Source organism: Notamacropus eugenii, chromosome 5 (assembly GCF_028372415.1).
Source record: "Notamacropus eugenii isolate mMacEug1 chromosome 5, mMacEug1.pri_v2, whole genome shotgun sequence".
Lineage (NCBI taxonomy): Eukaryota > Metazoa > Chordata > Mammalia > Diprotodontia > Macropodidae > Notamacropus > Notamacropus eugenii.
Genome location: NC_092876.1, coordinates 77,005,808 through 77,032,815, shown reverse-complemented (window position 1 = coordinate 77,032,815; position 27,008 = coordinate 77,005,808). Strand labels below are relative to the sequence as shown.

General features: G+C 45.6%; 1 protein-coding gene across 1 annotated transcript; it reads right to left on the bottom strand.

The window, feature by feature from the left end:
* Window positions 1-5,978: 5,978 nt before the first annotated feature.
* Window positions 5,979-14,436, bottom strand: FNDC5 (fibronectin type III domain containing 5). Its single transcript, XM_072609833.1, has 6 exons — window positions 14,279-14,436; window positions 11,515-11,630; window positions 10,463-10,661; window positions 9,730-9,822; window positions 8,709-8,839; window positions 5,979-8,320 (listed from the first exon to the last, which is right to left on the bottom strand). Exons 1-6 carry the CDS (start codon window positions 14,373-14,375, stop codon window positions 8,315-8,317), a joined length of 642 nt encoding a protein of 213 aa, XP_072465934.1. The 5' UTR covers window positions 14,376-14,436; the 3' UTR covers window positions 5,979-8,314.
* Between the last annotated feature and the right edge of the window lie 12,572 nt (window positions 14,437-27,008).

Here is a 27,008-nt window from a genome sequence, read left to right as displayed (position 1 = left end):
TCATCCTTGTAGAGACTGCCCTTCTTTGCACTTGACATAGATCATGGACTCTCCATACCTTTAGAACAGGTGCTCTTGTATCATCTAGACATCTTGTCAACCAGGCCCCAAAATGCACCCAACTTCCCCCAAAGAGGAAAGCAGGACAGTGTAGAACAGAGGTTTTCAACCTAGGGTGGGTAGATAGATTTCAGGGAATCCTTGAATATGGAAAAAAACTTCCATCTTTATTTTAATTAACCTTTGGTTTTATTTGCAATTCTATGTATTTAATGCATTTAAAACATTTTTAGAGGGATACCTGTCAATTGGGAAATGTCTGAACAAGTTATGCTATATGAATGCGGTAGAATACTACTGTGCTACAGAAAAGGGGATGGTTCCAGAAAAACCTGACAGTCTTATATAAACCGATGAAAAGTGAAACGAGCAGAACCAGGAGAACACAGAAACATTGTAAAGATGATCAGTTGTGAAAGGCTTAGGAACTCTGACCAACACAGTGACCCACCATAATTCCAAAGGACTTGTGATGTAAAGTGCTGTCTACTGCCAGATAGAGAACCGATGAACTCAGAGTGCAGAATGAAGTAGGTTTTCCTCTTTATTTTCCTTGCTTTTTTTCTCCTGGAACATGACTACTGTAGACTCTATATGTATGAGGAATATTGTAATTCTTGCCTTCTCAGTGGGTGGGGGTGGGGGAAGAGGGAGCCACTAGAGAGAGAGAGAAAGAGAGAGAGAGAGAGAGAGAGAGAGAGAGAGAGAGAGAGAGAGAGAGAGAGAGAGAGAGAGAGAGAGAGAGAATTTGGAACTGAAAAAAACAAAATTAAAAAAACATTCTGAGAAGGAGTCTGTAGGCTTCATCAGACTATCAGAGGGATCCATAACACAAAAAAGGTCAAGAATCCTCACTTTAGTGGGTCTCCTGAGTTGCTGTACCTCCCTAACATTCCCCCTTGCTGCCCAAATTTTCCCACCTAGTGGTCAACCCTTTGGTGCTAGGCCTCTCTGAATCTGTCCAGGGTGGTCCTCAGATGACAGATACAAAGACCAGGGCTGCACTTAAAGTGTTTCCAGGCTGGAAACGCAGTAATAACCCAATTCACATTTCTGTAGCATTTTAAAGTTGACAATGTGCCTTCCTCACAGAGCTCCATTTTGAGGTGAATAATATAAACCTTATCATTCCCTTTTTAGAAATGAGAAAGATGAAACTCTAGAGGCATTAAGTAACTTGCCCTAGAATACAATTCAATTCAACAAACATTTAAGTTCCTACTATGTGCCAGGTGCTGGGGATGCCAGGATAAAAAAAAAAAATGAAACTATTTTAGATATAGGCTTGACTGAAGCTCAGAGAGGTTGTGATTTGTCCAGGGAACCCAAATGGTAAATGTCACAACCTAGACTAGAACCCAGATTTCCTGACTCCCAATCCAGGATTCTTTCCACTGTATTGCATTGCCTTTTCATAGGCACCCAGGGCTTGCATTCACCTAGTACTTTGAGAGCTCAGTGTCACTTCTATGCTGAGGAAGCATCAGAGAAGTTCTTGTCTGGGGAAAATGAGAGTAGACAAAATGATCCCAAAAATACTTGGGTGGGAAGGGGGAGAAGTGTTCTTTATTGGGAAGTGACTGATGTGTCCAAACAAATTGTATCAATGAAAAAAAATTGTTAAATGTTTTCCCAAGATTAGAAGGAGTGAACTTGGTGGATTGACCCTGAGGTTCCAAGATCCTGATCTAGTGGAGCCTGAAGGAAGCCCAAATTTAAAGAGGGGATAGACTCCCCTGCCCCTCCTTAGTGCCTGAACAGCTGGCAAACAGATCAGTTCTGCCAGCTGCCTTCCAAAGCAGGGTTAGCTCAGGGCTGCTAATCTCATGTCACTACCCAGTTGTCAGACCTGAACAAATATGGTGTCACTTGTTAGATCCGACATTAATGGAACTTTGAAAGAGGGTGGATTAGGTCTGTCTCCGATCTTTTGTTCCTTTTCCCTTCTGAAAAAACTTCTGACCTCAGCCCATCATCTTATACTAGACACAAGGAACTAAGGCTACAAGTAGATAGACAGGACTAATTTAGAAACTAGCAACTGAGTGGTCTGTGGTGGTAACAAGTGAAGAATAGGTCTTTGGGCATTTATTTTAAGGAAGAAAGTGGTGAAAACCTAATATTTTCATTTGTGTCCAAGGAAAGGATGATTCTGAGACCCTTCTGTTTTAAGATTTAGTTGAGAGGGATAGAATTATTTGTTGGCCTTCATGAAAGGAAGGAAAAGTGTCCTGGCTTCTCTTTTCACTCTAAATGACAAGCCTTGTTCTAGTCTATACAATACCCTTCACCCTTGCTTCTTGCTTCTGTCCAAACTCCTTTCGCTCTTTGTCCCCTCTTCACTTGCCATCATGAGTTACAGTCCTCACTGAGGTGAGGCCAAGTCTGTTCTGGAAGTCAAGGATGAGAGTCTTCAGAGTTAGAAGAGACCTTTGAGATCATTCAGTCCAACCCCTTTATTTGACTTAGGAGGAAGCAGTTTTAGTGATTTGCTCAGTCACACAGTTAATAGAATCAGGACAAGGGGGATCTCCTGATCTCCTGGATGGGGATACCTTTCTTACTCCTTGTTACAGGACTCTGAAAACCAGCAACTCCTGGTTGGTCTTTATGACTGGGGGCTATACATGTGTCCCTCCTCACAAAATAAAGTATACATGCTTAGCTCTATGGGAGATGACCCAGTCCAGCAGATGAGGGGGTTCTCCAGATTATCCATATTAGGTCTTCTGACTCCAAATCAAGCACCCTTTAAATAGGGGCAACACATTCCCTGTTTGGCCCTTGAGTTCCAGTGTGAGCCCTGGGGCCAATACAGGACAGAATAGACTAAGTTCCAAAGGCAGGTGATTTCTTCCCTAATGCAGCTGAACTATGGGAGTACAGCCTCATGATAGCAGTGCCTCTAAACTGACAGAGCTAGGAACCACACTCTCCCTGTCTATGAGTTTGATCACTGATCAATACTGCCCTTGGCTGTACAAAGAAATGCAAGATTGAATTATTTTTAAGGATCTTTGGGGTTTGAAAGAAAATTGAACCTCACTTAGGAGAGCTGGGTGGCACAGTAGAGAGGGCCTCAAACACTTACTAGCTGGATGACCTTGGGCAAGTCACTTAACCTCTATCTGCCTCATCTTCCTCAACTTCAAAATGGAAATAATAACACTACCTATCTCTCAAGGTTGTTGTGAAGATCAAAGGAGATAGTCATTGTAAAGTGTTTTAGCACAGTGCCTGGTACATGGTAAGTGTATGCAGCTTCTTCTTATTTGTTCTTCCAACTCCTTCTCCCCCCCTTCATCATCATCATCATCGTCATCATCATCATCATTAGTTTCTTCTTCCTCTGTTCTTCCTCCTCCTCTTCCTGCTCCTTCTTTTTCTTCTTCTCCTTTTTCTTCTCCTCCTTCTTCTTGTTTAGGTTCAATATATTCTCCCTATCTCTTCATCCCATCAGAATAGCTGTGTTCAGTTTTGGGCAGCATCATTTAATAGACACTGCTAAATTGGAGAGTAGTCAGGGGAAGGTAACCAGGTTGGCAAAGGGTCTTGAGTCCATGCCTTGTGAGTATGGGTTGAAGGCAATGGCAATGCTTATCTTGGAGAAGAGGAGACTCAGGGAGGCTATAATAGCCATGTTCAGGTATCTGTCATCTGAAGGGCAGCAGGGATTAAATTTCATCTTTTTGGCCTCAGAGCAGTGAACAGAAATTACAGGAGAAAATTAAGACTTGATGTCAAGGAGGGTCTTCCCAGCAATGAGAGCTGTCCATCAGTGGAATGGGCTGCCTTGAGAACTGTATGGTTCCCCTTCCTTGGATGTTTTCAAGTAGAGACTGGACTTGTTGAGTATGTAATGGTGGGGGTTCCTTTTGTGAGTAGGTTTGACTTCATGGCCTTCTAATTCTCAGATTCTACGATTCTAGTTTCGAGCTTGCCCTTCATTCCACTTGTCCTCCTCTGGACCTGTTCCAGCCTGTTCATGTCCTTTCTAAAAGGTGGTCCCAGAACTGAACACGATGGATGAACAAGATGGATTCTGCCCAGGTCAGAGGAGAATGGGACTATTGCTGTCCTTGTTCTGGACATGCTTTTCTTTCAGGGCTAGACTGAGGGGCCCCTTCCTCCATGCAGCCTTCACAGTCCTTCCTGGTTGTGAATGTCCTGTCCTCTCCCTTTTCAAATTTTCTTGTATTTACTCTTTGCAGAATATGGGCTCCTTGCAGGTAGAGAGTGTATATCTCCAAATACAAAATGATGCTTGATAAATGTTTATTGAAGGCATGACTTATTGGATCAGGGAGGGGGAAATAAAGGAAGTAATCCGGAAAGGAAATAAAAGTGATGTAAAAAGCAGTTCTCAACACATTTATTTAAAAATATTAAATAATTGAATCCATGTAGCCTGAGATCATAATAAGCATTTTTTTGGCTGCCAAGTTACACAGTTGATTCATCAAGCTTGCAGTCCACTAAGAACCTCAGATCTTTTCCCTAGCTCTGCCCTTTAGGCCTTGTATTCATGTGTTTAATTTTTTAAACTCACATGTAGGACTTTGTATCATGATTAGAGTGCTGGATTTGTAGGGAGGCAGAAGGCTCTGATCTTACTCCTGATACTAGCTTTGTGACCTAGGACAAGTCATTCAGTCCTTTTGTGTCAGTTTCTTTATCTCCAGAATGGGGTTAATCATGCCAGCACTGGGTTGTTGTGAAGTTCTGTCCAATCCAATCCAACAAATGATAATTAAGCACTTACTAAGTACCTGGGACTGGGGAATACAAAACCAGCCCCTGCCCCCCAAGCCACTTACATTTTATTAGGAATACAACATATATATGGAGATGCAACATCTCAAGCAAGATGATATATGTAAAGTACTTTGCAAACCTTAAATTGCCATATACACATGAGCTACTCTTATTATCATCATCTCTAAAGAAACTTTTCTTTTGAGATTTGTTGAGCAGAATGGAGACAGGAGCTCCAGGTTCCCAAGAACTAAGCTTATTAGTCTCCTTTGCTAAATAGAAACACTGAGTCTGAGCTGCTGGGATTCCTCCCCTTACTTCCCTGCTGCACTAGGCGGTCTCCTGAAGGTCTTTGAAAGCACCATTTCCTTCTTTTCCCATTCAGCTTCCCGGGGGGACTGCCCCATTCCCCCTCCTTGATTAGTCTCTGAAGGATTCTGTCTCCTCCTTTATACCCCAGGATCTCCCAAAAGGGGTAACCCCTTAGGACAGATCGGAGTGGTTTTTCCAGTTCCATGCTGGCTTCAGTTTAGGACAGGGGGCCATGAGAACCCCGGTATTTTCTTCACCTAATAAGAGTTATTATCAAACCTTTCAGCCGTCTGTCAGGGGACATCATAATGTTCTTTTTATAGCCTAGAACACCCCACTGGGAAGTCTGAACCAGAGAAAACAGCTGCCCAGGAGAGATGGGAGAATTGTTTTTACCCAGGCCAGAGGAAATACTGACCTACATCCCCAAAAAGGAAGCACTTTGCCTTTCTCCATCCAACTCCTATGTTTTATCTAAAGGCACCAGAAGAACATCATCCAGCAGCCCCAAGCTGGATGTTTTTGCAGCCAGGCTACTGGGCTTGAATTTGGGTGGGGGTAGGGGAGTCTCTGGAAGATGATACAAGAGTAGCTCTTTTCTCTTCCTGTATGGCACCCCCGTCTGTTCAAAATTTCCCTTTCAGCCTGGGCTAGGCTAGCAGGCCTCTGTCTCTCAAGAAGTTTCAGGCCAAGAGAGAGAGAAGGAAGCTATTGCTTACCAACTTTGCCCCCAGCAGCTTCCCCACATCCTCCTTGACATACCCTGGCTTACCACCAGCCACCGAGAGTCGAGAGCAGTGCCAGGGCATTGACCAGATGACAACAATCTGCCTTTTCATTTTCCTTTTTATTTTACATTAAAAATTGGTTATTGCTCTAACAGTACCTTAGCTTCCCTAAGGAGCCTTGGCTGGAAGCCCCATTCAGCAAGGATGAAAATCACAAGATGAGAGAGATGGAGAGGCTCTTCTCTTGGTGTGGTGGGGAAGCCCTTGATGTGGAGGGGCTCAGCCTTTCACTCCATTTCCACCTCCCCTGGTCACCCATTTGAAAGCGAATGGGAAAATGAGGTGGTGGCTGACCTTGGCTAGTGGGAGCCTGGGGGTGGGGGTGGGGATGGCACTATCACTTCTCGAAGCAGCTAAAACAGGGGCTGTGGCCTGGGTGCTGGTGTTCTTTCCTGGATCTCAGGGTCCCATACTCGTTCTCTGTAGAACACATGCAGATCAGTCCTGTTTCATGTCACAATCTTTCATGAATAGAGAAGATCAGGCTTTCTATACTACCTTCCAATTCTCCCTCTGTTGTCAGTCTCTTCTTAACCAACCCTCCTCCTAACGACCCAGAGCAGCATATAGGGTCTCCATTGGCTTCCATAGAGTCCTGGATGAGATGGTGAATTGAAGAAATGGCCAGAAGAGAGAAAGTGGCCAGGCCTGCCCTGCTCTACCTGTCTTGGTGCTCAATCAGCTGGTGAATTTATCAGTTCTATCAGATACTCTCTTTGAGCAGGATCAGATCAATGCCAGGAATCTCCCATAACCACCGAGGTATAAGATGTGAACAGATAATGGTGACACTTGTTAGATCCATCATCAATAAAACTCTATCAGAGATAGGGTCAGGTTCCCCTTTCCCTTCACTGCTAAAGGTCTTCTGAAAATGACTCTGACCTTACTCTCATCATCTCATACTAGACCAAAGAGCCAAGTGGATGCAGACCATAGGAAGACAGATAGGAGAATGAGTGATGAGAGATGGACCAGGTCCCATGGGGGTATTCTCAGACTCACTGGAACAGAGCCTAAGAATGTCATACACATCATCTTGAAAATTGTGCATCACACTGAAATCAACCAGAGTTGCTAATGGCTGGATGAGAAGAAGCAGGGGGCAATTGCATCACTGCCAGCTTGTAAGCCCTACCCCTTCCCTGTCAAGTTATTTGAAGAACATGGCTTGGCTAGGTTCTAGGTGCTTTCAGTCTAGTGAGCACGAATGCAGAAAGACTGAAAACATTGTGCATTTTCCAAAAGGAGAAAGCGGTGTGGGAAAGAGGAGAAGGCAAAAACAAGATGGACACTGTGTCAGAGGTGCTGTGGTTCTATAAAGGAGATACTAATAGCTGGTGATTGGGCTGGGTTCTGGGTTTTTTAAAATCAGGATTTGGAATTTTTTTTAAGTTCAGTTGCCTTTTCCAGTATAGGACAAGGGGATGGAAGGCAGGAGTGGAGCATGCAGCTGAGTACTTTCCCAAACCTTTCCTTCCTGCTCCCAGAGCATTGTGGAGTGGGGTATGGGGAGGTAGAGGGAAAAGGAAAAGGGAAGAAAAACGTTGGTTGTCTCCCTGTAGAGAGTCAGTCACGCTTCAGTGATGATCATAAAGAACTTAGATTTGGGAGGTGGGGAGAGAGAAATGGGAGGAATTGCCAAGGCCTAGCTAGTAGGCTTGGAGCTGGTGAGAAGTTAGAGGTGGAGTACCTTTGGGGGTGATGGGAACAGGCTGCCCTTGTTGCAGCCTCAGCCTGTGGGACTGGAAAGCTAGGAACCAGCCAGTCCCTCCAGGGAGCGAACGTGCTGGAGTCTCCTTACTGCTTCCCAACTTTCTGTTTGGCCTGTAGCATTACCCAAGTTCTTGGGTGGTCAGAGACAGCATGAACATCATCCCTCACTACAGTCCTTCCCATTGGTCCTTAGTGTCTTGGAGCTCAGGGATCCCTTTTTCTCAGCATACCTATGACAACTATATCCATTGAGAGTATTTTTGGAGTTGGTGAGGAAGGAGAGAGAGAGAGAAAGACAGAGAGAGAGAGAGACAGAGAGAGAGAGAGACAGAGACAGAGAGAGAGACAGAGAGAGACAGAGACACACAGATAGAGACAGACAGAGACAGACAAAGAGACAGAGACAGACGAAGACAGAGACAGACAGAGACAGACAGAGACAGACAGACAGACAGAGACAGAGAGATGCAGATGCTGCTCCCCAGGGAAAGCACACTGGGAAGATAAAAGCTAGGAGCCGGGATTGAGAAGAGGAGACCCAACTCTGAGGGCAAGGAGGTGAGAAGGCTGACAATGTAGACGGAGGAGGAGATGGCGAGGACTAGGAGCTGAATGACCACGGTCAGAACAACGATCCTCTAGAGCTGCTCTTCCCCGGTGCTCAAAGCCCATTGAGGAGGTTTTCATATCTGTTTTATAGGAGGGGATAAAAGCCCAAACATGGTAAGTGACTTGCTCAAGGTCATGCTGTCAGGCAAAAAGAAGCTTTCCCAAATTGGTACCTAATCCAACCAAGAGTTCCCTTCTCCTTCCCTTCTTTCCTCCTCCTCCCCCTCCCTTTAATAGCACTGGCCTTTGGCACCCCGAGAAAGAAGAGGATCCAAAATTAATCTAGAGATTCCCCTGGGATGCGGGCTGCAGCCAAGCTGGTTTCTGTCCAGCTGTAGCAGTGCCAGGCCCTGAGCTGACCCTGGGGACATCCCCAAGGAGGTGAGCTGGGCCAGCCAAGGCTCACCATACCCCCGCCTTCAGGGCCCTTAGGACAGAGGGGGAGCCAGGCCCTGAGGGTCCTCTCACCTTGCTTCGAAGGAGGCCCCCACCCTGGTGCTCCGGGGTGCTGTTCTCTGAGGCGCTTTTGGCTTTCTCCTTGTTATTGGGCTCATTGTCCTTAATGATGTCATATTGGCGACAGAAGAGGGCAATGACCCCTGGGGAGCAAGGGCTGAAGTTAGCATGGTGGGAGGCCAGGGTCTCAGCCCTCGGCCCATGGGTCAGAATGTGTGTATGTGTGTGTGGGGAGGTGAGGGATGGATGGTATTCTTGGTGTGATTCTTTCTCTCCCTCTCCCCACCAGCACCCACAATTAAGAGACTGCTTGAGCAGAATCTTGGGATGCTTGCATGGTGGCTTCTGGAGAGTGGTCTCCTTTTGGGGGTGAGGGAAGGGGGAGAGAAAGTTGGAGGTAATAAAGCCAAAGCTACTGCAGGTGTGCACCTCTTAGCCCCACTGTGGTAGCAGCCTGAGATCCATGGCTCTGGCTTCAGAGGAAACATTAGACAAAGGAACAGGGACCCAGGCCCTCAGGGGTGTCCTGGGGAGAACTTCATGCAGCATTCTCTCAGAGATCACCACAAACTCAACCTTTCTAAGCCTTCTGGAATATTAACTCTTTCCTTATGAATATAAACTCCTTGCTAGCAGAGACTATTTCTTTTTTGTCTTGCATCCCTAGCTCGATGGGGAGGCTCACTGGATTTAATTGAATGGAATGGAATTGATAATTCTATGAGATCGGAAGTACAAATGTCCTTATCTCCATTTTACAGAAAAAGAGGCTGAGGCAGAGAAAAGTGAAGTGACTTACTCAAAGTCATCTAACTAGTTAGTCTAGTTGAGTTCAGACCTCTTGAGGTGCCATGGCTCTTTTCAGGAGAATATCCCTAATCTCAGGCTCCCTCCTTTCCAAAGCAGTGGGACCCTAGAGTGAGAGGTTTAGAGGGGAGAGAGGAGAGTGATCCTGAATGACCTTAACATAGCCAAAGGGAATACAAAGGGGGTTCAGCTTTCCCAGTTCCCCCTCCAGGTCCAGAAGGCTTACCTGCCCACATGAACAGGACCACCGCGATGATGAGCACCTCGCCTGTCCGAAGCTGCTGGCTCTTCATTCCCATCTCCTTCATGGTCACCTCATCTGGAGAGGAGAAGGAGGAACATCCCCACATGTCAACATGCCCTCCTGTCTGTGGAAGCAAATGGCTCTGTTCTATGGAAACCACTCCTTCACAAGAAGACAATGATGGCAACTTGAGAGACTTGTTTCCGAAAGCCCCCCAGAAAACTGGGGAGAAAATGAGCCTTGGAGAGGAGAGGGGAAATGCCTTGCCCAAAGTCAAACAGGCAATCAAATTCCAACTTAGCCCTCACAGTCTCTTTACAGACAACTCAGCTTCAGACTTGGTGGTCTTATTCTTCACAAGAGTAAGAATGACTGGCCTCCAGAGTCTGATAACAGCATCTACCTCCCAGGGTTGTTTAGAGGATCAAATGAGATGATATTTGTAAAGCATTTAGCACCGTGCTTGGCACGTAGTGGCCACTATCCAGATACTGGTTCTTTCCCTTCCCACCTCATCCTGAACATTGGAACAGAATGGGTGCCCTACCTGCAACTTTCTCAAAACTTGGTCCCCACTGACTAGAGTGCTTTCTAGGGGGCCTTTAAGAGAGTTCAAGGTTGAGGTACTCAAGTCTATGACCTGAGCAAGCTCCTCACTCCTCCAGCCCCCTCCCTTGGCTTCTCTTTCCCCTAACCCTGGCCCTTGAGCTCCTGCCTTTGTTTTTGGAGGCCAACTTCTCAGCCTCTCGAGGGGTCTTGAAGGTGACAGGCTCACTGGCAGGGCTCTGGCCCTGGATGGAGATTGCCTGCACATGAACAATGTACTCTGTGTCCTCTTCCAGGTCCCACAGGGCACACGAACGGGTAGAGGTGTTTACCTCCTGGATGAATCGCAACATCCGCACATCCTTCTTCTGCAATAGCAAAGAACAGAAGCCCTGTACAGCCCCCTCTCCTCTGTCTCCTCCCTCACTCTGCAAGCTGCCTCCAATCCCTCTGGCCAGTTCATGCTACCCCTACCACCTCTGGCAGTATTGGGTAGCTTGGACAGGACCTAGAGAAAGTGAGCAGACAGAACAGAGAGGGGCTAGCAGGGGTGGGGAACCTGCAGCCTCAAGGACACGTAGGCCTTCTAGGTCCTTGGGACAGCCTTTTGAAAATTTTACAGAACACATCTTTTTATTAAAGGGATTTATTCTGTGAAGTTTGGATGCAAAGGGCCACACTTGAGGACCTAGAGGGCCACATATGATCTTGAGGTTTCTGTTCTGTCTGCTCACTTCCTCTAGACCCTGTCCATGCTACCCAACACTGCCTCTGAGCCCCTGAGCCCTCATGCAGTCTCCTATTCATACTGCTCTCCCCTACTTCCTCACTTTCTACATTGCCACCCCCTCCCCCAGTATTCCTTTCTGTCTTCCCAGTCTTCAGTTTCTGTGCATTCCTTGCATCTTACTCCATCCAGCCTCTCTCCATGCAACCCCACTTCCTTTCCCCTGTGCTCTTTGTCTCCAACCTTCTAGCTATACCCCAACAGCAGCCCCATCCCACACAGGTACATGGTCACTTCCCCATGGCAACTGCTCAATTCTTACCATGCATCCTTTCCCTCCCCACAACGTGCCACCTGAGCCCAGTCTCTGTGACATAAGGAAGCCAGGCACTGTAGCCCCATGCATACACTTCCCCTTCCTCTTTCACCCCTTCCTCTTTCACCCCTTCCTCCCACTTCCCTCACCCCCCCCCTTACCCCAGGTTTGATATTACCTGCTGAGAAATTGCAAACCCAATGACCACCTCGTCGTCCAGCACATCCCAGCTCACCATAGCTGAGTTGGCTGTCAGTTGTTTGACAGTGACATTGACTGGGGCAGAGGGGCTGTCTGCAGGAGGAGACAAGATTTGAGACCAGAATGCACTCTGAGGCTTAAGTTGCCTGATAAGCATGTGTGGGCAAGAGAAAGACCCTCTTCTCACTCCCAGCTCCTAGGTCTCCATGGTCCCTCCCCTGCCTGCCTGGGTCTAGCTGAATGGTGGCTGAAATCAGAACTAATAGAAGCCAAGATGCTGAGCAAATAGTCCTCTCCCTAATTTCCTTCAGGACCTCTCTCTGGGGAGCTTATCAACTTGTTCTTGCTTTCTCACCCAGTGATAGACCAAGACACACACAAAGAAAGAAACTAAAGAACAGAGTGTATAAACAGCGTGTAGATACAGGGCAGAGAAGACCCAGGTCCTGGCTCCCAGCTTTCCAATAGTGGTAGCCATTGGCCTGAGTTGGGAAAGGTGAAGGTCAGTAGGGGTGGTCTTGGTTTAATTTTGATGAAAATCACAACCAACTCAGCCCATCTCAAGGGTATCTCCCATTCCTTTTTCTGACTTTAGTATAAAGAAGAGGAGGAGGGTCCCATGTTTTCCAAGTTTCCTGCTCTGATTTAGTCAGGGGTGAGAACCAGAGTCTACCAGTGGGGAAAATAAATCTAAATCTGGTTCATACCTGGTGTTTTTTCTCTAGGGTTGGATGGAGGCTAAGTTCCCTGACCTTGACGCAACCATGGAATAGGAAGACAGTAGGACTCAAGAGGATCTAAATCCTACTGTCCTCCCCTGGGACTTCTGGATGGACAATAGGGCAAGGATTTCTGGGTAGGAGAGAGGTCAACTGTACATTAGAGTTGGGGACAACCTTCCCTGAGACAACAACCTTTAGCAAGAGGCTCAGTTCCACCACCCTATAAAGCTGCTCTCAGTGTAGGGGTCAGGAAGAATGAGTAGAGAAGGCTATTAGGTCTGGGGAAACATGGACACTAGGAAGAACCTTTTGGTCTGCCACCAGTAGATTCTTCCTTCCCAAATTTGACATATTGAGAGCTAAGGTATGGCAAGAAGAGGAATAGCAGAAATAGAGTTGAGGTACTGGATATTGGAAGGTTCCCTGACTGGGGCTTATCCCTAAGACTTGATCCTTAATGAGGCATAGAATAAATGAAAAATGGTATGGGTTAATGTTAGAGGGCAAGAGAGCATTTGGGAGAGGTCGGGAAGGTCCTTCTGAGAAGAGAAAAACGGAAAAAGATGGAGAGAGAGAAAGAATCAGGGAAGCTTAAGAAAAAGGGAGAGAAAGGAGAAGTAAAGGTTAAGAGGGGAAAGAATAGGATGTAAAGGTAAGGGAGAAGGCAAAGGTGGGAGTAAGAGATTGGTGGGGGTGAGTAAAGGAAAGAAGACATGCCCCCTATAATCTTTTGTTTTCCCTTTCCCTCCCAGAAGTACCCCCTTACTACTCATCATTTATTGTGAGTTTAAGTGTTAGAGGGTAAAAGTAATAGGGAGGAAAGTTTGGTGGGGTTAGGGCACAGTGATTAGAGGAATCCAAGCATGAGGAGTTCTCATTCTATCCCAACTTCCCCCATCAGGGATGGAGAGACAGAAGGATAGACTAAGAAACATGAAGACAAAGAATCAGAAACAGAGATGGAGGAACAGAAAATCATACTGAGAAACTGGAATAGATAAATGAAGCCTAAGAGCTGGGGGAGACAGAGGTATAGAGGTGGAAAGTCAGAAAAACTGAAGCATAAAGTCAGAAGGAGACAGGGAGAGAGGGAGGCAGGGAGAGAAAGGGAGACAGATGGGAGAGAATCATCAAAGCAGGGGGACAGACAGCCTTGCATGTGTGTGACATTTTTCTTGATATAATCACCAGGTGAAATATTTCTTCTTTTCAGACTTCTGGTAACTCATCTTGAGCATCTCTGCCTAACACACATACCCTCAACCCCTTGCCCTGTTCCAGGTTCTCAGTCCTGAAGAATTCACTTGAAGGCGTGTTTCTGTTTTGTGCTGTGCTTTGTATGTGTGTTTGAATACTTTGCAAGTGGGGGGAGGGTAGGGAATGTAGATGGAGTTTATACCCTAGGGTTGAGGAGGAGGGGGGAAAGAAGGGGCACATACTGGGCACCAAAGACTAGTCCTGATTCTCTGCTGCCACTTCAGTTGCTCCCTCTTGGACTAGAGAGAGGGCCTTGGAGAGCCTGGAAACAAATATCAAGGTCCAGATAAGGGGGGCTCTACGGGAATGTAGGAAGGTGATCAGTGGACCGAAACATTTGGAGGGTGATGGTGAAGCATAACAGATCTGAAGTTAGGGGCACGAGGATAGGGAAGGGAACCGACAGGGCCTGGGAAATGAGAGGTTGGAGAGGTGAGGAAGAGAGGTTAAGTGTATTGAGGGATAGATTGGAAAGGGAAAGACTGGGCCTGGGGGACAGAGACCTGGAAGTGAGGGTAGGGGAAGATGGGGAGTTAGGGGTGGGGGACAGCGGACTGAAAAACGGACAAGATGGTGGGGAGGAGTGAGGGGCAGTCTGCAAAGAGAATCCCCTACTCCTCTGCTCTCCCTCTCTCTGATTCCCCGGCTCCTCGCCCCCAAGGGCAAAGCCTGGCTCTTCCCCCCAGTAGAATCCTCCCGGGAGTTAACCCTATCGCTGCCGCAGCCCTCCCGCCCGTGGTCCCGACCCTTCGGGCCCCTTACCCGCCTCCACCAAGCACAGGCTGGCGGAGCTGAGGCAGAGCAGAAGCGTGGCGGGGATGTAGAGCAGGGAGGCGTCCGCCGGCCCGGCCGCCCGCATGGCGGCTCCTCCCTCCGTCCTCCCCGCCGCCTGCTCTGGGACTCAGGGCCGATGGCGCGCCGCCGCCTTCATTTCAGAACCGCGGACAGCGGCTGCGGCCCCAGCTAGCCCCACTGGGTTGGCGCTGCTCTCGCTGCGCTGACGGCTCGGGCTCCGGCTCTAGTTTCGGCTCCGGGAACGGGAGGGGCGGGCGCTCCCGCTGGAAGGAAGGAGACAGGGGGGTAGGGGCCGGGTTGGGCCGGACGGCGAGGGTCCCCAGCTGTTCAGTCCGGCTCTCCCTCGGTGGCCGGTCACCGCGGTTACTTGCGCGGTGTTCCTGGACGGGTAAAAGAGCTGCCTGGGGAGCTGGCAGAGGAAGCCAAAGGCTCGGTGGCTGTCCCGGCGGGGCCGGAGCCAGGAGGGGGTGGAAGAGGACTGTGCACCCCGCCCTCGGCCCCGCCCGTCGCCTCCCTCCTCCCCTGCAGCCCCTGCTTTCCTCCCCAGACCAATTAACCAGGACTCTCTCCTTCCTAGACACCAGGAGAACCTCTGACCTTTCCTTGAGACCCTCAGTTCTCATCATTTCCCCCATAACCTCAGTTCCGAGGTCAGTCCCTGAGTCTCCCCTTCAGGCCTCTCAGCCCGTTAGTCACCTCAATACCTCAGCCTAAGACCTGAATCTAAGGTCAGTCGCCTCAGCTTCCTCAGGATTTTCTGATCCTCAATCTATTCAGGACCTCATTACGCTTCCCACCGTTCACTCAAACCACTCAGTCCTTGAACCTCTCATTCCCCTCCCTTACTTACTCCCCTCAGTCCTTCTACCATCTTACCCTTCCCAGTCTTCCTTAAAACCTTCAGCCTCTCTGTTCCCCTCTCCTTCCTCCACTTAGCTCCTTACCCACAAAATTCATAGTGTCCTTGGAGCAATGACTTTGCCCTCTCCCCTGTTTTTTTTTTTCAGAGTAGAGGGAGAAAATGGCACCAATGAGGGGAAAAATGACATCTGGGCTTAGTAGACTCCAAAGTTCCCTGGGCTCCTTTCAGCATCACCCCACCCCCACCCCATGCTTGGCTCTGATTGTGGTCTGAGAAAGGCAAATGGAGGTGATGGTGAGAGGGGAGCTGGTGTCCTGAGCACCTGGATGCTCAGGGGCAACAGTCCTTCAGGAAGATACCATGATGCAGTGGAAAAAGAATGAGATCTGGAATCAGAGAGGGTGGGTGAAAATTCTCGATCTGCTATTTAGCGACCAGACTGTGGGTAAGTTGCTTCCCCTCTCTAGACCTCAGTTTTTCTCTCTATAAAATGAGGAGGTTGGACTAGATAATATTTAAAGCCCTTTCCACCTCTAATCCTCTGAACCACGAACAATTTCATCTGAAAGAAGGTAGGTGGCAGAGCGAATAAAGCACTGGGCCTGGAGTCAGGAAGATGAGTTCAAATCATACCTCAGACACTGTGCAATCCTGCTTCTCTGTCTCATTTTCTTCAATGGTAAAATGGGGATAATAACAGCACCTACCTCCCAGGGTTGTTTTGAGGATCAAATGAGATGTTTGTTAAGTTCTTAGTTCTGTGCCTGGCATACAGTAGGCACTTAATAAATGTTTGTTCTTTCCCCTTCTCCCAAGTAGCTTCTGGTTTATGCTGCATAGACATCCCACATCTAGCCAAGCCATGGGATAAGATTCCCCCAAGTCCCCTGAAGGCCACTGCTTTTTAGGGTCATACCTTCCTCTCTCAATGACTGTCTCCGTACATGCTGAAAACAACAGGGAGCTTTCCCACTTACTTCCACCTCTACCTTTGATTTCATTTGAATCTATAGACTTTGTAGGCTCTGGAAGCTAACGATGCCTGGGATCTCCTCTGGAGAAGAGGGCAGCTCTTCCCAAATTCCTAGAGCATAAAGAAGCTCAGGGGTGAGAATGTTTGCTATCACCAACATGGTTTGATCTAACAGAAATGACTGTTTCTTTTTCTTGCCTCCCCAATATCATAGTACCTGATATTTCAACATTAGCTGTTCATTTCTTTGGGTTATGAAACTTTCTGGTTTTCCAGGGTCTGAATACCTTAGATTTGTAGGCCATATGACCTAGAAGACATCTTAGAAATAATCTTATCAAATTCCTTCATTTGATAGAGTCAAGAAGGGGCAATTTTCTTATCTGAAAGCGCTTTATCCACTTTGCCACTTAACTTCTTACAGGTGAAATTGTTTATGGTTCAGAGGATTTAGAGTTGGAAAGAGCTTTACATATTATCTAGTCCAACCTCATTTTATAGAGAGAAAAACTGAGGTCTAGAAAAGGAAAGCAACTTACCCAAAGTCTCTCTGGTTGCTAAATAGCAGATCTAGAATTTTAACCCCTCTGATTCCAAATCTCATTCTTTCCCCACTGTATCATGGTATCTTCCTGAAAGACTGTAGCCCCACAGCATCCAGGTGCCCAGGACACTGTCTTCCCTCTCAGCACCACCTCCATTTGCTTCTCAGATCACACTCAGAGCCAAGCATTGTACATACTCCTGGTTTCAATGGTTGGTTAGAGAAAAAGAACTTTGAAAACTTCAGAGTGCCTTGGAAATGGGAGTTATTAACAATGATATTAATTATAGTCATATTATCATATCCCAAGGCCACATCCCAAATCTAGGAGAGAGCTACAAATAGGATCCAGGTTGGAGTATAGCATTGTTGCTTTTTTTTCAGTGGAAGGAGGTTCTGCATGCCATTATCAGAAAGTAGAGGGGATGGATCAGAGCTAGGATGAACATTAAAGAGGGAGGAGGGCCCAAGGATGGAGAGGAACTCACTGAGAGAGAGGCAGTGTTTTTGTTTAAGGGTGTTTGGGGATTGGAGGAGTGGAGAAGAGAAGGGAAGGAGGAAAGCAGTAGAGGATAGTAGGGACCTACAATGAGAATTTTATTGAAGCCCACCCCCATGTCCCTACCACACACCTTTTACCTGGTGGGAAGTTTGGCGTGGTCTTCTGTTCCCCGAGTCTGGAGCTGGGCTCTGGGTTCCAGGTTCCAAACTCCAGGAGCTGAGCTCAGTCTAACTCTCTCCCTCCTCAGTCTCTCTCTTGTCCTGCAGCTGTTGCCTCATCCTCCTCTGACACCCCCTTCTACTTCTCAGCCCCGCCTGCTGTACCCCCTGCCAGCAGGTGCCCTGAAGAGGGGCTGACAAGAAGGGGAAGTCTGGAAGGGGGTGGACAGCACTGGGACAGCTGAACCAGGCCTGGGCCTCAACCTGAAGAATTGTGCAAGCAGGGTTAACAAGAGGACAATACATTTGTCTCTCAGCCTCCTGTTCCGGCCTGGGGAAGGGATCAGGGTGGAAGCAGCTGTCCACTCTTGCCCTGAGGAGGCATGGAGCTCAGCTGCCACCTACTGGCCTCTCAGAACAATGGTCATATGCACTGCTGCAGGAGTCAAAGAAATGTCAGAGTTGGGGGGCCCTTAGAGATCATTCAGCCCAATTCCCTCCTCTTACCAGCAATATGAATATGAATACTCATAATGTTAATTAAACTACATTTATGTAGAGTTTAAGGTCTGCTAAGCACTTTACACATGTTGTTTGTTTCGATTCTCACAACAACCCTGTAAGATAGGTAATATTATTACACCCATTTTACAGATGAGGAAACTGAGGCCAGAAGTGATTAAGTGACTTGCTCAGCATTACACAGCTAGTAAGTGCCTCAGATCTTCCTGACTCCAATTCACACTCCATCCACTGCTCTACCTAGCTGCCCAATATACTAGTGACATTTCTATTTCTAGATAACACAATGAGATTCACACCTTTTCTTCATTAAAATTATGTTGGGCAATGCTAGCATTTTATCCCCATTTTACTGATAAAAGAACTGAGGCTCTGAGAATTGAAGCCACTTGTCCATGGTCACATAGTCAGTAAGTGGCAGAGTTGGAAACACAAACTCTAGTTTTGTGGCCCTAAGTCTAGCTGTCTTTCTACTACATCTTTTTATCAGTGCTCTGGAAACCAGGTCTTCTAACTTCTAGTCCTATCTTCTTTTCTTTGTAATTCGTGAATAGCTCTCAGATTTGAAGTAGTGGAGTTCAGAGGAAAGTCTATAGTGAGGACGGATTCAATCTGCTCCCCAGCCTCAGCCAGCTTACCATCCTTCTATGCCTCTCCAAATTTGATTTCCATTTTAGACTTTCTTCTCTTCTTTCTTCCCTTCTTTCTTTCTTCTCTTCCTCCCTCCCTCCTTCCTTTCCTCTCTTTCTCTTTCTTCTCTCCTCTTTCCTTCTTTCTCTCTCTCCTTCATTTCTTCTCATCTTCTCTCCTTTCTTCCCTCCCTCTCCTTCCTTCCTTTCCTTTCTTTATCCATCTCTCCTTCCTTCTTTTTCTCTTTCTTTCCTTCCTTCCTTCCTTCCTTCCTTCCTTCCTTCCTTCCTTCCTTCCTTCCTTCCTTCCTTCCTTCCTTTCTTTCTTTCTTTCTTTCTTCCTTCCTTCCTTCCTTCCTTCCTTCCTTCCTTCCTTCCTTCCTTCCTTCCTTCCTTCCTTCCTTCCTTTCTTCTTTCTTTTTCCAAGGTAAAAATACAAAAACCAAAGCATGGAAGCTTTAACCTGCTTTATTTCTTTGAACTGACCCAATTCACTCCATCCCCAGCCAGGGAATGATTACTTTTGGTTCAAGATACTCTGTACACCTGAACTCCTAAAAATCAGACCTCATGAGCCCTCACAAATGTATTTACGCTTAATAGTCATATGTAATAGCTCAAGGCAAAGGCATTTACTGAAATGGACTAGTATGGATAAGAGCAATAGAATATTTCTCCTTCCCCCTCCCCATAATCCTGGTGTACACCCTCCTACAGATGCAAATGATATAAGCAGGGGAAATGAGTACACACAGAGGTAGGAGTACCTAGGCATGTCTGGTCAAGACATGTTTAAGGAGAGAAAATTTATGCCATTTGATGCTGCAGGACTGCTAACGTACTTACACTGATCTTGCTGCCTTTATTTTCGGTCTCTGCTCCGCTATGGGTGTTAGACTTCACCATCTTTAGTTAATGACTCCCCTGAAATATTGGCTTATGCTACTGCTATGCGCTTTTGGAAAGAACTGGAAATTATACCCTAGGATAGAAGTTCTTAAAATTTTTTGTGTCTTTGATAAACTCAGAAGAACCTCGGCAAGTCACTTAACCCTGTTTGCCTCAGTTTCCTCATCTGTAAAATGAACTGGAGAAGCAATTGGCAAACCTCTCCAGTGTCTCTGCCAAGAAAACTCAAAATGGGGTAATGGGGCATAACTGAAATGACTGAACAACAACCCCAAAAGAGCACTTCAGCCATCATGTCCTTCTCAAGTCTTTTCTTCTCCAAGCGAACAATGCCTCCCACCCCAGTTTCTTCAGCTGTGGCAAGGTTCCCAGTCCCCTCATCATCCTGGTCACTCTCCTCTTGATGCACTTCTTGGTCAATGTTTCTTCTCCAACATAGACCCTAGAACTGAGTGTAATATTTCAGATATGGTCTGGACAGAACAGATCACACCTGGTGTGAGGCTATTATCTGTATTTTTGTGGATGCTGTGCAGCCTAGAAATGCATTAGCTTTTTGGAAAGGAGGCTATGTCATACTATGAACTCTTGTAAAGGGGGAAGTCCTCTTTTTCACCTCAGATGATGTCACCACTGAAGGCCTAGTGTGTACCCACAAAGGTGGTGTTATATACTACACCATGTGACTAAGTTTCTCAATCAACTTGAGAGGTTTATAGGATCTTGGGTTTTGGATGAAGGCACCTGATGCTTCACAGAAAATATATTGTCATTGTTGGAGAGAATCCATCATATCCCTCAAAGCTATCTTTCAAACAATGGAAGAGTATAGGCTCATGAACATTTTGTGTAGGGGGGGACTTTCTTCCCTTTCCCCATCTCCTGATGAAGAATGACAAAGATACTGGAGTGGTTTCCCATTTCCTTCTCCAGTTCATTTTACAGATTAGGAAACTGAGGCAATCAGGGTTAAGTGATTTGCCCAGGTTCTTCTGAGAAGGGATCCATAAGCTTTATCAGAACTACTGGACCAGTAGAAGACAAGGAGAGCAGAGGCTAAGAGCAGAAACACACCTGAAAGATAAAATGCAATACAACAAACATTTATTAAGTATCTACTATGGGCCAGGCACTATGCTAAGCACTGGGGATATAAATAAGAAAAAGAAAGGCAGTCCTTGAGTTGTCGAGGATCTCATAGTCTAAGGGGGAATACCACAGACAAAAGGAAGCTGAAAAGTGGGTGGGGTGAGGGGAGGAGTACCTGGGAGCAGAAGGAGGATGTTCTGTGGAGTCCAAAGCAAGCAGAGCTGCTGATGGAAAGTGGGGAGTTACTTGGAAATTTCAGTTCTCAACCCTTAGCTCTCTACCCTCCAGCTTTCCAACAAGAGAGGAGAGGTGCTGCACTCCAGGGGAACTCTGTGAGGATTGCATGAAGAGAGAAAAGACTTACAGATCCTACAATATAATGAATTATGAATTTTCCTTTGTCATACATGTGTCACATGTCCTGCACATATGTCTCACTACCATTGCTCTCCAAGTTTGTGCTCATTCTTTCCATGCTAGTGAGGTTTATTTGAAGAATGTTTAACTGCTGCTATTATGTTTAATCAAATTATTTAATGTTATGTTTAATTACTGTTATTTTTACCGTATCATTTTAGTCAATTACTTTGATCAAAGGTAAATAAGTCTTCTGCCCAACTGTTCTCGAGGAAGCAAACCAATGGGAACTCAGGAGCTTTGGTGGTAGGAGTAGCCACCTGCAGCATTACACGTAGAAGCAGAGATAGCAGCTACCTTCTGGGGACCCAACCTTTGAGGGAGTATAAATTAGGTTAGTATCTTAAAGGAGGTGCTATGTTCATATTGAACCTTCAGTCAATTAAAGACCCCAGGGCTCTATTTTTAACGTGTCCCAGAGCCATAGGTACAAAACATACTATGTGTCTATTCAGAGTGGGTCACAGCAGAGAAATTGGTACAGTGTGATGCTGTTGCTGGATTGGGATCATGGGTGAAGGGGAAGTAAGACAGACTTGGCCAGGCAGGGGTGCTGCCATGGGGAGGGGGTGGGAGAGAGGGAGCAGAGGAAGCCACCATCTGGTAGCTTCCTATTTTTCTAATTATTTTTACTAAGTAGTCACTAAGCTTAGTTGTTTCCATGCTGCTGGAGAAATAAAAGTGCGTCAGTATCCCTCTCATTTTCATCACCCTGGGGCAAAGGCCCGCCCTAGTTACAGCTGTTAACCTTGCTCCCACCCTGAATCTTTTTTCAAAAGAACTATTGTCTAACCGATGATGAAACATGCTTCCCACCGCTTGGCAAACATGAGATGGAGTAGAGATACACCAGGAGAGATACATTTTTAGACAAGGCCAATGGATTGATTTGTCTTGCTTGGTTATACTTTTTGTTAAAAAGGAAGGCTTATATTGGGGGTGGGGTGGGGAGGAGGGGAGTTGGTGGGTAGTAATAGTGACACAGGAAAAGAAGAAAGAGAAGAGCATCAGTGAAACATGTCATCCATGCCTCACCCACTCTGTACGTGTGTTAGTGACTTTTTGAACCCAAATTCAGGATATTGGAAGACTGGAAATATGGGTATGAGACCTGTGATATTACTGACAGAGAATTCCTAGCTGAGCAAATGTCCTCACCTAATGTAAACCAGCACTGTCTTTGCCCTTTTGGTCTAGAGCAGAGAAGGCCACCTGTTGGCGGAGGGGAAAGATGGAAGGAGAGTTGAACCCACATTTTCTTGTCTCAGAGGCTGTGCCACCCTGACTCTCACCCTAAGCACTGACCCCTTTTAAATTTGGCCTTCGCTTCTGCCCATCATTCCAAATTGTTGAGATCTTTCTGGATTCCAGTTGTTATTTGAGCTATCAGCTCTGGCTCCTCACATCTTGGGGGGAGGGCATCTGCAGGTTTGATAAGCATGCAACCTATGACTTCACTTGAGTCACTAGTAAAAATGATGAACCAGGAATTTAGCAGAAAGCGAGACAGAAAGAAACCTCAGACAAGTAAGGAAACAATAAGACAATGTTTAGCTGTCCATGATGATCTGAACTCGCTAGGCTTTGTCTCTCAAATATCCTGAGGTATGGGAATAATTTGGCATTGGTGATGGGATGGCAGGATTAGTGTTGGTGATTTGTCCCAAATTATCCTGGAAAATGAGAGAGGAGCTATAGTCTCTCTGTTCTCTAGGATACCAGCAGGAATGAAGTGTTCCTTGAAAGAAAAGAATCAGGGCTCAGAAGTGCTTCCAAGGTCAAAGAGGGAAAAGAATTTGAAGAGGGAGAGGGGAACCCAATCAGGATGTTAATAGCAATAGTTAGCATTTTTGTTGTGGTTCCCTCGTTTCCGTTTTGGCTGATTCTTTGTGACCCCATTTGGGGTTTTCTTGACAAAGATAGGAGGAAATTTTAGAGATTATCGAGCCCAAACCCTTTGATTTGGCAGGTGAGAAAAGTGAAGCCTCAGACTCAGGGCATTGATTGTCCAGCAACTCCAGTAACTGACAGGAGGTCTCTTCTTCACATTCCTGTGATCAGCCTGTGTGCATCTGCCAAATGAGAGTCTCTTGGAGTCTCTAAGGATCCTTTCCAGCTCCAGAGCCCATCAGCCTGTATTTTTTCCTGTCTTCCACTCCAGCTTATTTATCTTATGCCTATATACATCTTGAGAAGGATTTGTGTTTTGCTGTTGCAGTTACTGTGTTGTTTCAGTTGTGTTTGACTCTCTGGGACCCCTTTTGAGGTTTTCTTGGCAAAGCAGTTTGCCATTTCCGTCCCTAGTTCATTTGACAGGAGAGGAAATTGAGGCAAACAGGGCTAAGTGACTTGGCCAGGGTCACACAGCTAGTAAGTGTCTGAAGTCAGATTTGAACTCAAGAAGATGAGTCTTCCTGATTCCAAGCCCAGTGCTTTATTCACAGTGCCACCTAACTGCCTGGTTAGCATTTATAGAGCACTTTAAAGTTTGCAAAACGCTTTAATATGTTAATTCACTTGATGCTCACAATTACCTTGTGAGATAGCCCCATTTTACAGATGAGGAAACTGAGGCAGGGCGTGGTTAAGTAAATTGCTCAGGGTAACACAGCTCACAAGTTATTGTTAATGTTAAACTGTAATTTAATGTTAGAAGGTGGAGGAATTCGAGATGGAAAAGGAGGGAAGATAACCACAGAACTGACGATGCTTCCTTAGCCTGGAGAAAAGAAAATTGTGTGTGTGTGTGTGTGTGTGTATGGGGCATGTGTGTATGTGAGTGTGAGTGTGTGGAAATATTTGAAAGGTTGTCAATAATAATAATAGCTAGCATTTGTAAAGTACTTTATAAATATAACATTTGATCCTAACTGTAGGAGATAGGTGCTATTATTATCCTCATTTTATATCTGAGGAAACTGAGGCAGACAGCAAATTGCCCAGTGTCACATGGTTAGTAAGTATCTGAGACTAAATCTGAACTCAGGTCTTCCTGACTCCTCGTTCAGTGATCTGCCTTAAGGGGAAGAAGGATCAGATTGTGTGTGCTTGATCCTAGAAAGGAGAACTGGGAACTATCAGTAGAAGATGCAAGGGGGTGCAGATTTCAGATTGAGGTTTCATGTCGAGGAAAACTTTGAAACTATCTAAAAAGAGGATACCTTAGGAGGGAGGAAGCTGGAAGCCTTTAAGGAGAGATTGAATGATGGCTTATCTGAGGGGATTCCTGCCTGGGAACAGGCTGAATCAGAAGGAACAGAGGTTCCTTCCATCTCTGAGGTACCGTGATCCCATAAGTGAAGACTGGCAAATGTTGCCCTAAATTCAAAAAAAGGGAAAGAGGTGGTTTCATTAAACTGTATGCCAGTGAATTTTGCAGGCACTTCCTTGCCAAATTCTAGCCTGGATTATTAAAGGGATGGTTTGTAAGCACTTGGAAAGGAAGGCAGCGATCATTGTCAGCCACCACGGATTCATTAAGGATGTTATGCGAAAGTAATCTCATTTGCTTGATTTTTAAAATAATGAATATGACAAACAAAACAACCTTTCAGTATACAAAGAATAAAAGGGGGTTGTATATGAAACTGTAAACTTTTGTTAAATTGTTTTAAATTGTATATTAAATCCAGCACAACTTCTTTCTGCTCTCCCCTGTGTGTTTTTTAAAAGTTTTATTGCTGTTTTCTTTTTTTTTCCATCACTCTACTAGCCACCAATTCCCTCCCTGACAACTCCTGTCCCCCAAATAGAAGCCTTCCTTTGTAACAGGTAAGTGTTGTTTTTGCTACAGTTCAGTTGCACCTGACTCTTCATGATCCTGTGGACCATAACATGCCAATATTGTCCAAGGAGTTTTCTTGGCAAAGATACTGGAGTGATTTGCCATTTCCTTCTTCAGTGGATTAAAGCAAACAGGGTCATACAGCTAGTGAGTGTTTTGAGGTCAAATCTGAACTCAGGTCTTCCTGTCTCAAAGTCCAGTGCTCTGTCCACCGAACCACCTAACTGCCTCCTAACAGGTAAGTAGAGTCAAGCAAAACATCATATTTTCCATGTCTGAAAATGTATGTCTTGTTCTGTACCTTTGGTCCACCACTTCTCTTCCAAGAATAAGGTAGGAAATCTGCTATATCATCAGTCTTTGAGAGTCGTGATTTTGGTCATTACATCGATAAGTTCTTAAGTCTTTCAGTGGTTGCTTGTAGTATACTGTAGTATTGTATGGATGGATGTATTGTAGTATATTGTATGGATAGCGTATAGATTGTTCTCCTGGTTCTGCTTATTTCTCTCTGCAGTTGATAGAAATTTTCCCAGGTCTCGTGAACCTGTCATATTATCATCTCTTATGCCATGATAACATAACATTTCATTCATAGATCACCATATTTTTTTGCCATTCTCCAATTGATGGGCACTCATTTTGTTTCCAGTTCTTTACCACAACAAAAAATTCTGCTATGAATATTTTTGTACATGAGTTCTTTCCTTTTATCTCTGACCTCTTCAGGGGGCAAATGATCCTTTGTCTTTCACATAGGTTTGCTAGATGAATATTTTATAGGCTATGGGAGGAGAGCTAGAGCAGGTCCGTCCTTCTACTCCACCATCTTGGTTCCATCCCCTTGCTAGATGAATATTAAAGATATATTATATGTGGATTTCAGTGAAAATTTTAACAAAATCTTTCTTCATGGTGCACAGCAGGACCTGAATTCTAGTACTTACTATCTGCATGATCTTAGATAACTTTTCTGAGCCTCATATTCTTTGCCTGTAAAACAATTTTTTTTGGCCTGTAAAACAAATTAATTGGATCAGATGATCTCCAAGGCTGTGATACTGATATTTTTATGGACAAAAAGGGGAGGCAGACTGGATGATACAGTAAGGAGAGGATAATCAGGACAATCCTTGATCAATGCGATGAGATTATTGGTTGTGGTCCTTTGGAGGCCTATGGAGGGCACCTCTCCATGGAGAGTGTGAGCATTTCCACTAGCACCTTGTTCAGAGCATGAAGGGAACTACTGATTCATTTTCAGCGACTGGTGCTGTAGGAGCTGTTTCTTTGTGTCAGGTCAGAAAGGAGAGCAATAACTCATTCTCAACCTCTGCCCATTTTGATTTTTCTCACTTCAAAAGGCAATCTGGTTCACAATAGAACAGTCCCTTGGAAGAGGGAAGCCTGTTCTTGTATGTGGTCTTTCCCTGAGGAACTGGAAATGAGTATCTTGGGGCAGGAGCCCATGGGAAATGACCCGTATTTACATTTGGTCTGAAAAGAGAGTGACTGAGAGAGGTTCTTCCCAGACCAAGAGAAAGAAGCAACCAGGACATAGGGACAAATCCTGCAGAAGCACATGGCAAAGTAGATGTGTGTTTGTCCATGTGGCCTTATATGTGGACAAGATTCCTGAGCCCCCAACCTTCTGTGCAGAAGGTGGAGGATTTTAGAATTCTTAAGCATCATGATATCAGAATCTAGTCTTCTAATATAAGGAAGAAGATTTCCTGGGCAGAACTAGTCTTGGGAGTTACCTCCTGGATAACTCCAAGTTTGAAAGGTCCCCAGTACAAGAGTTCAGGATTTGAACTGTCCAGCGAGAGAAATAGATTTCCTAATGCACCATTTTTCTTAGAGAAAGATTTCCCACATGACTCCCATGGTAAGAACAGTGAATGGGATCTTTGACTCAGGGAAGCAAGAAACCCGGTCTGGCCATAGACCCTGCTATTCCTGTGAGTTGTTTGGACAGTGTAGGGTTGATGTGTTAGGGATTGTTTGTTCAGCAGACTCCAAGGTTATCTTTACTTCCTTGCGGGGATTTAAAGTATACGGTATTGCTAAGAGTATTAGAGGGAGAACCTAAGTACCCTTTGGGAAACTGAGAAACACTGGAATGTCAAAGGATTGCCTTTGGGACAACCCCAAGTTTCATTCCCTTCCAAGGGAAGTTTACTGACTATTTGAGAACTTCATGTATTTTCTGTGTCTATTTATGGGTTTCTGTGAGTTCTTTGTATCATCTACATTTTCTGTAGAGTGAAATAAAGCTTCTCTGGTTCAATATACATTTAATACCTAG

What these genes read in the sequence shown, in the direction of transcription:
- FNDC5 (XM_072609833.1), bottom strand. Translation starts at nt 14,375, where the DNA reads ATGCGGGCGGCCGGGCCGGCGGACGCCTCCCTGCTCTACATCCCCGCC. An exon ending in CCTGTGCTTGGTGGAGGCGG is followed by an intron (nt 11,631 to 14,278) that starts GTAAGGGGCCCG and finishes CTCCTCCTGCAG; the next exon opens with ACAGCCCCTCTGCCCCAGTC. An exon ending in GGTTTGCAATTTCTCAGCAG is followed by an intron (nt 10,662 to 11,514) that starts GTAATATCAAAC and finishes TTGCTATTGCAG; the next exon opens with AAGAAGGATGTGCGGATGTT.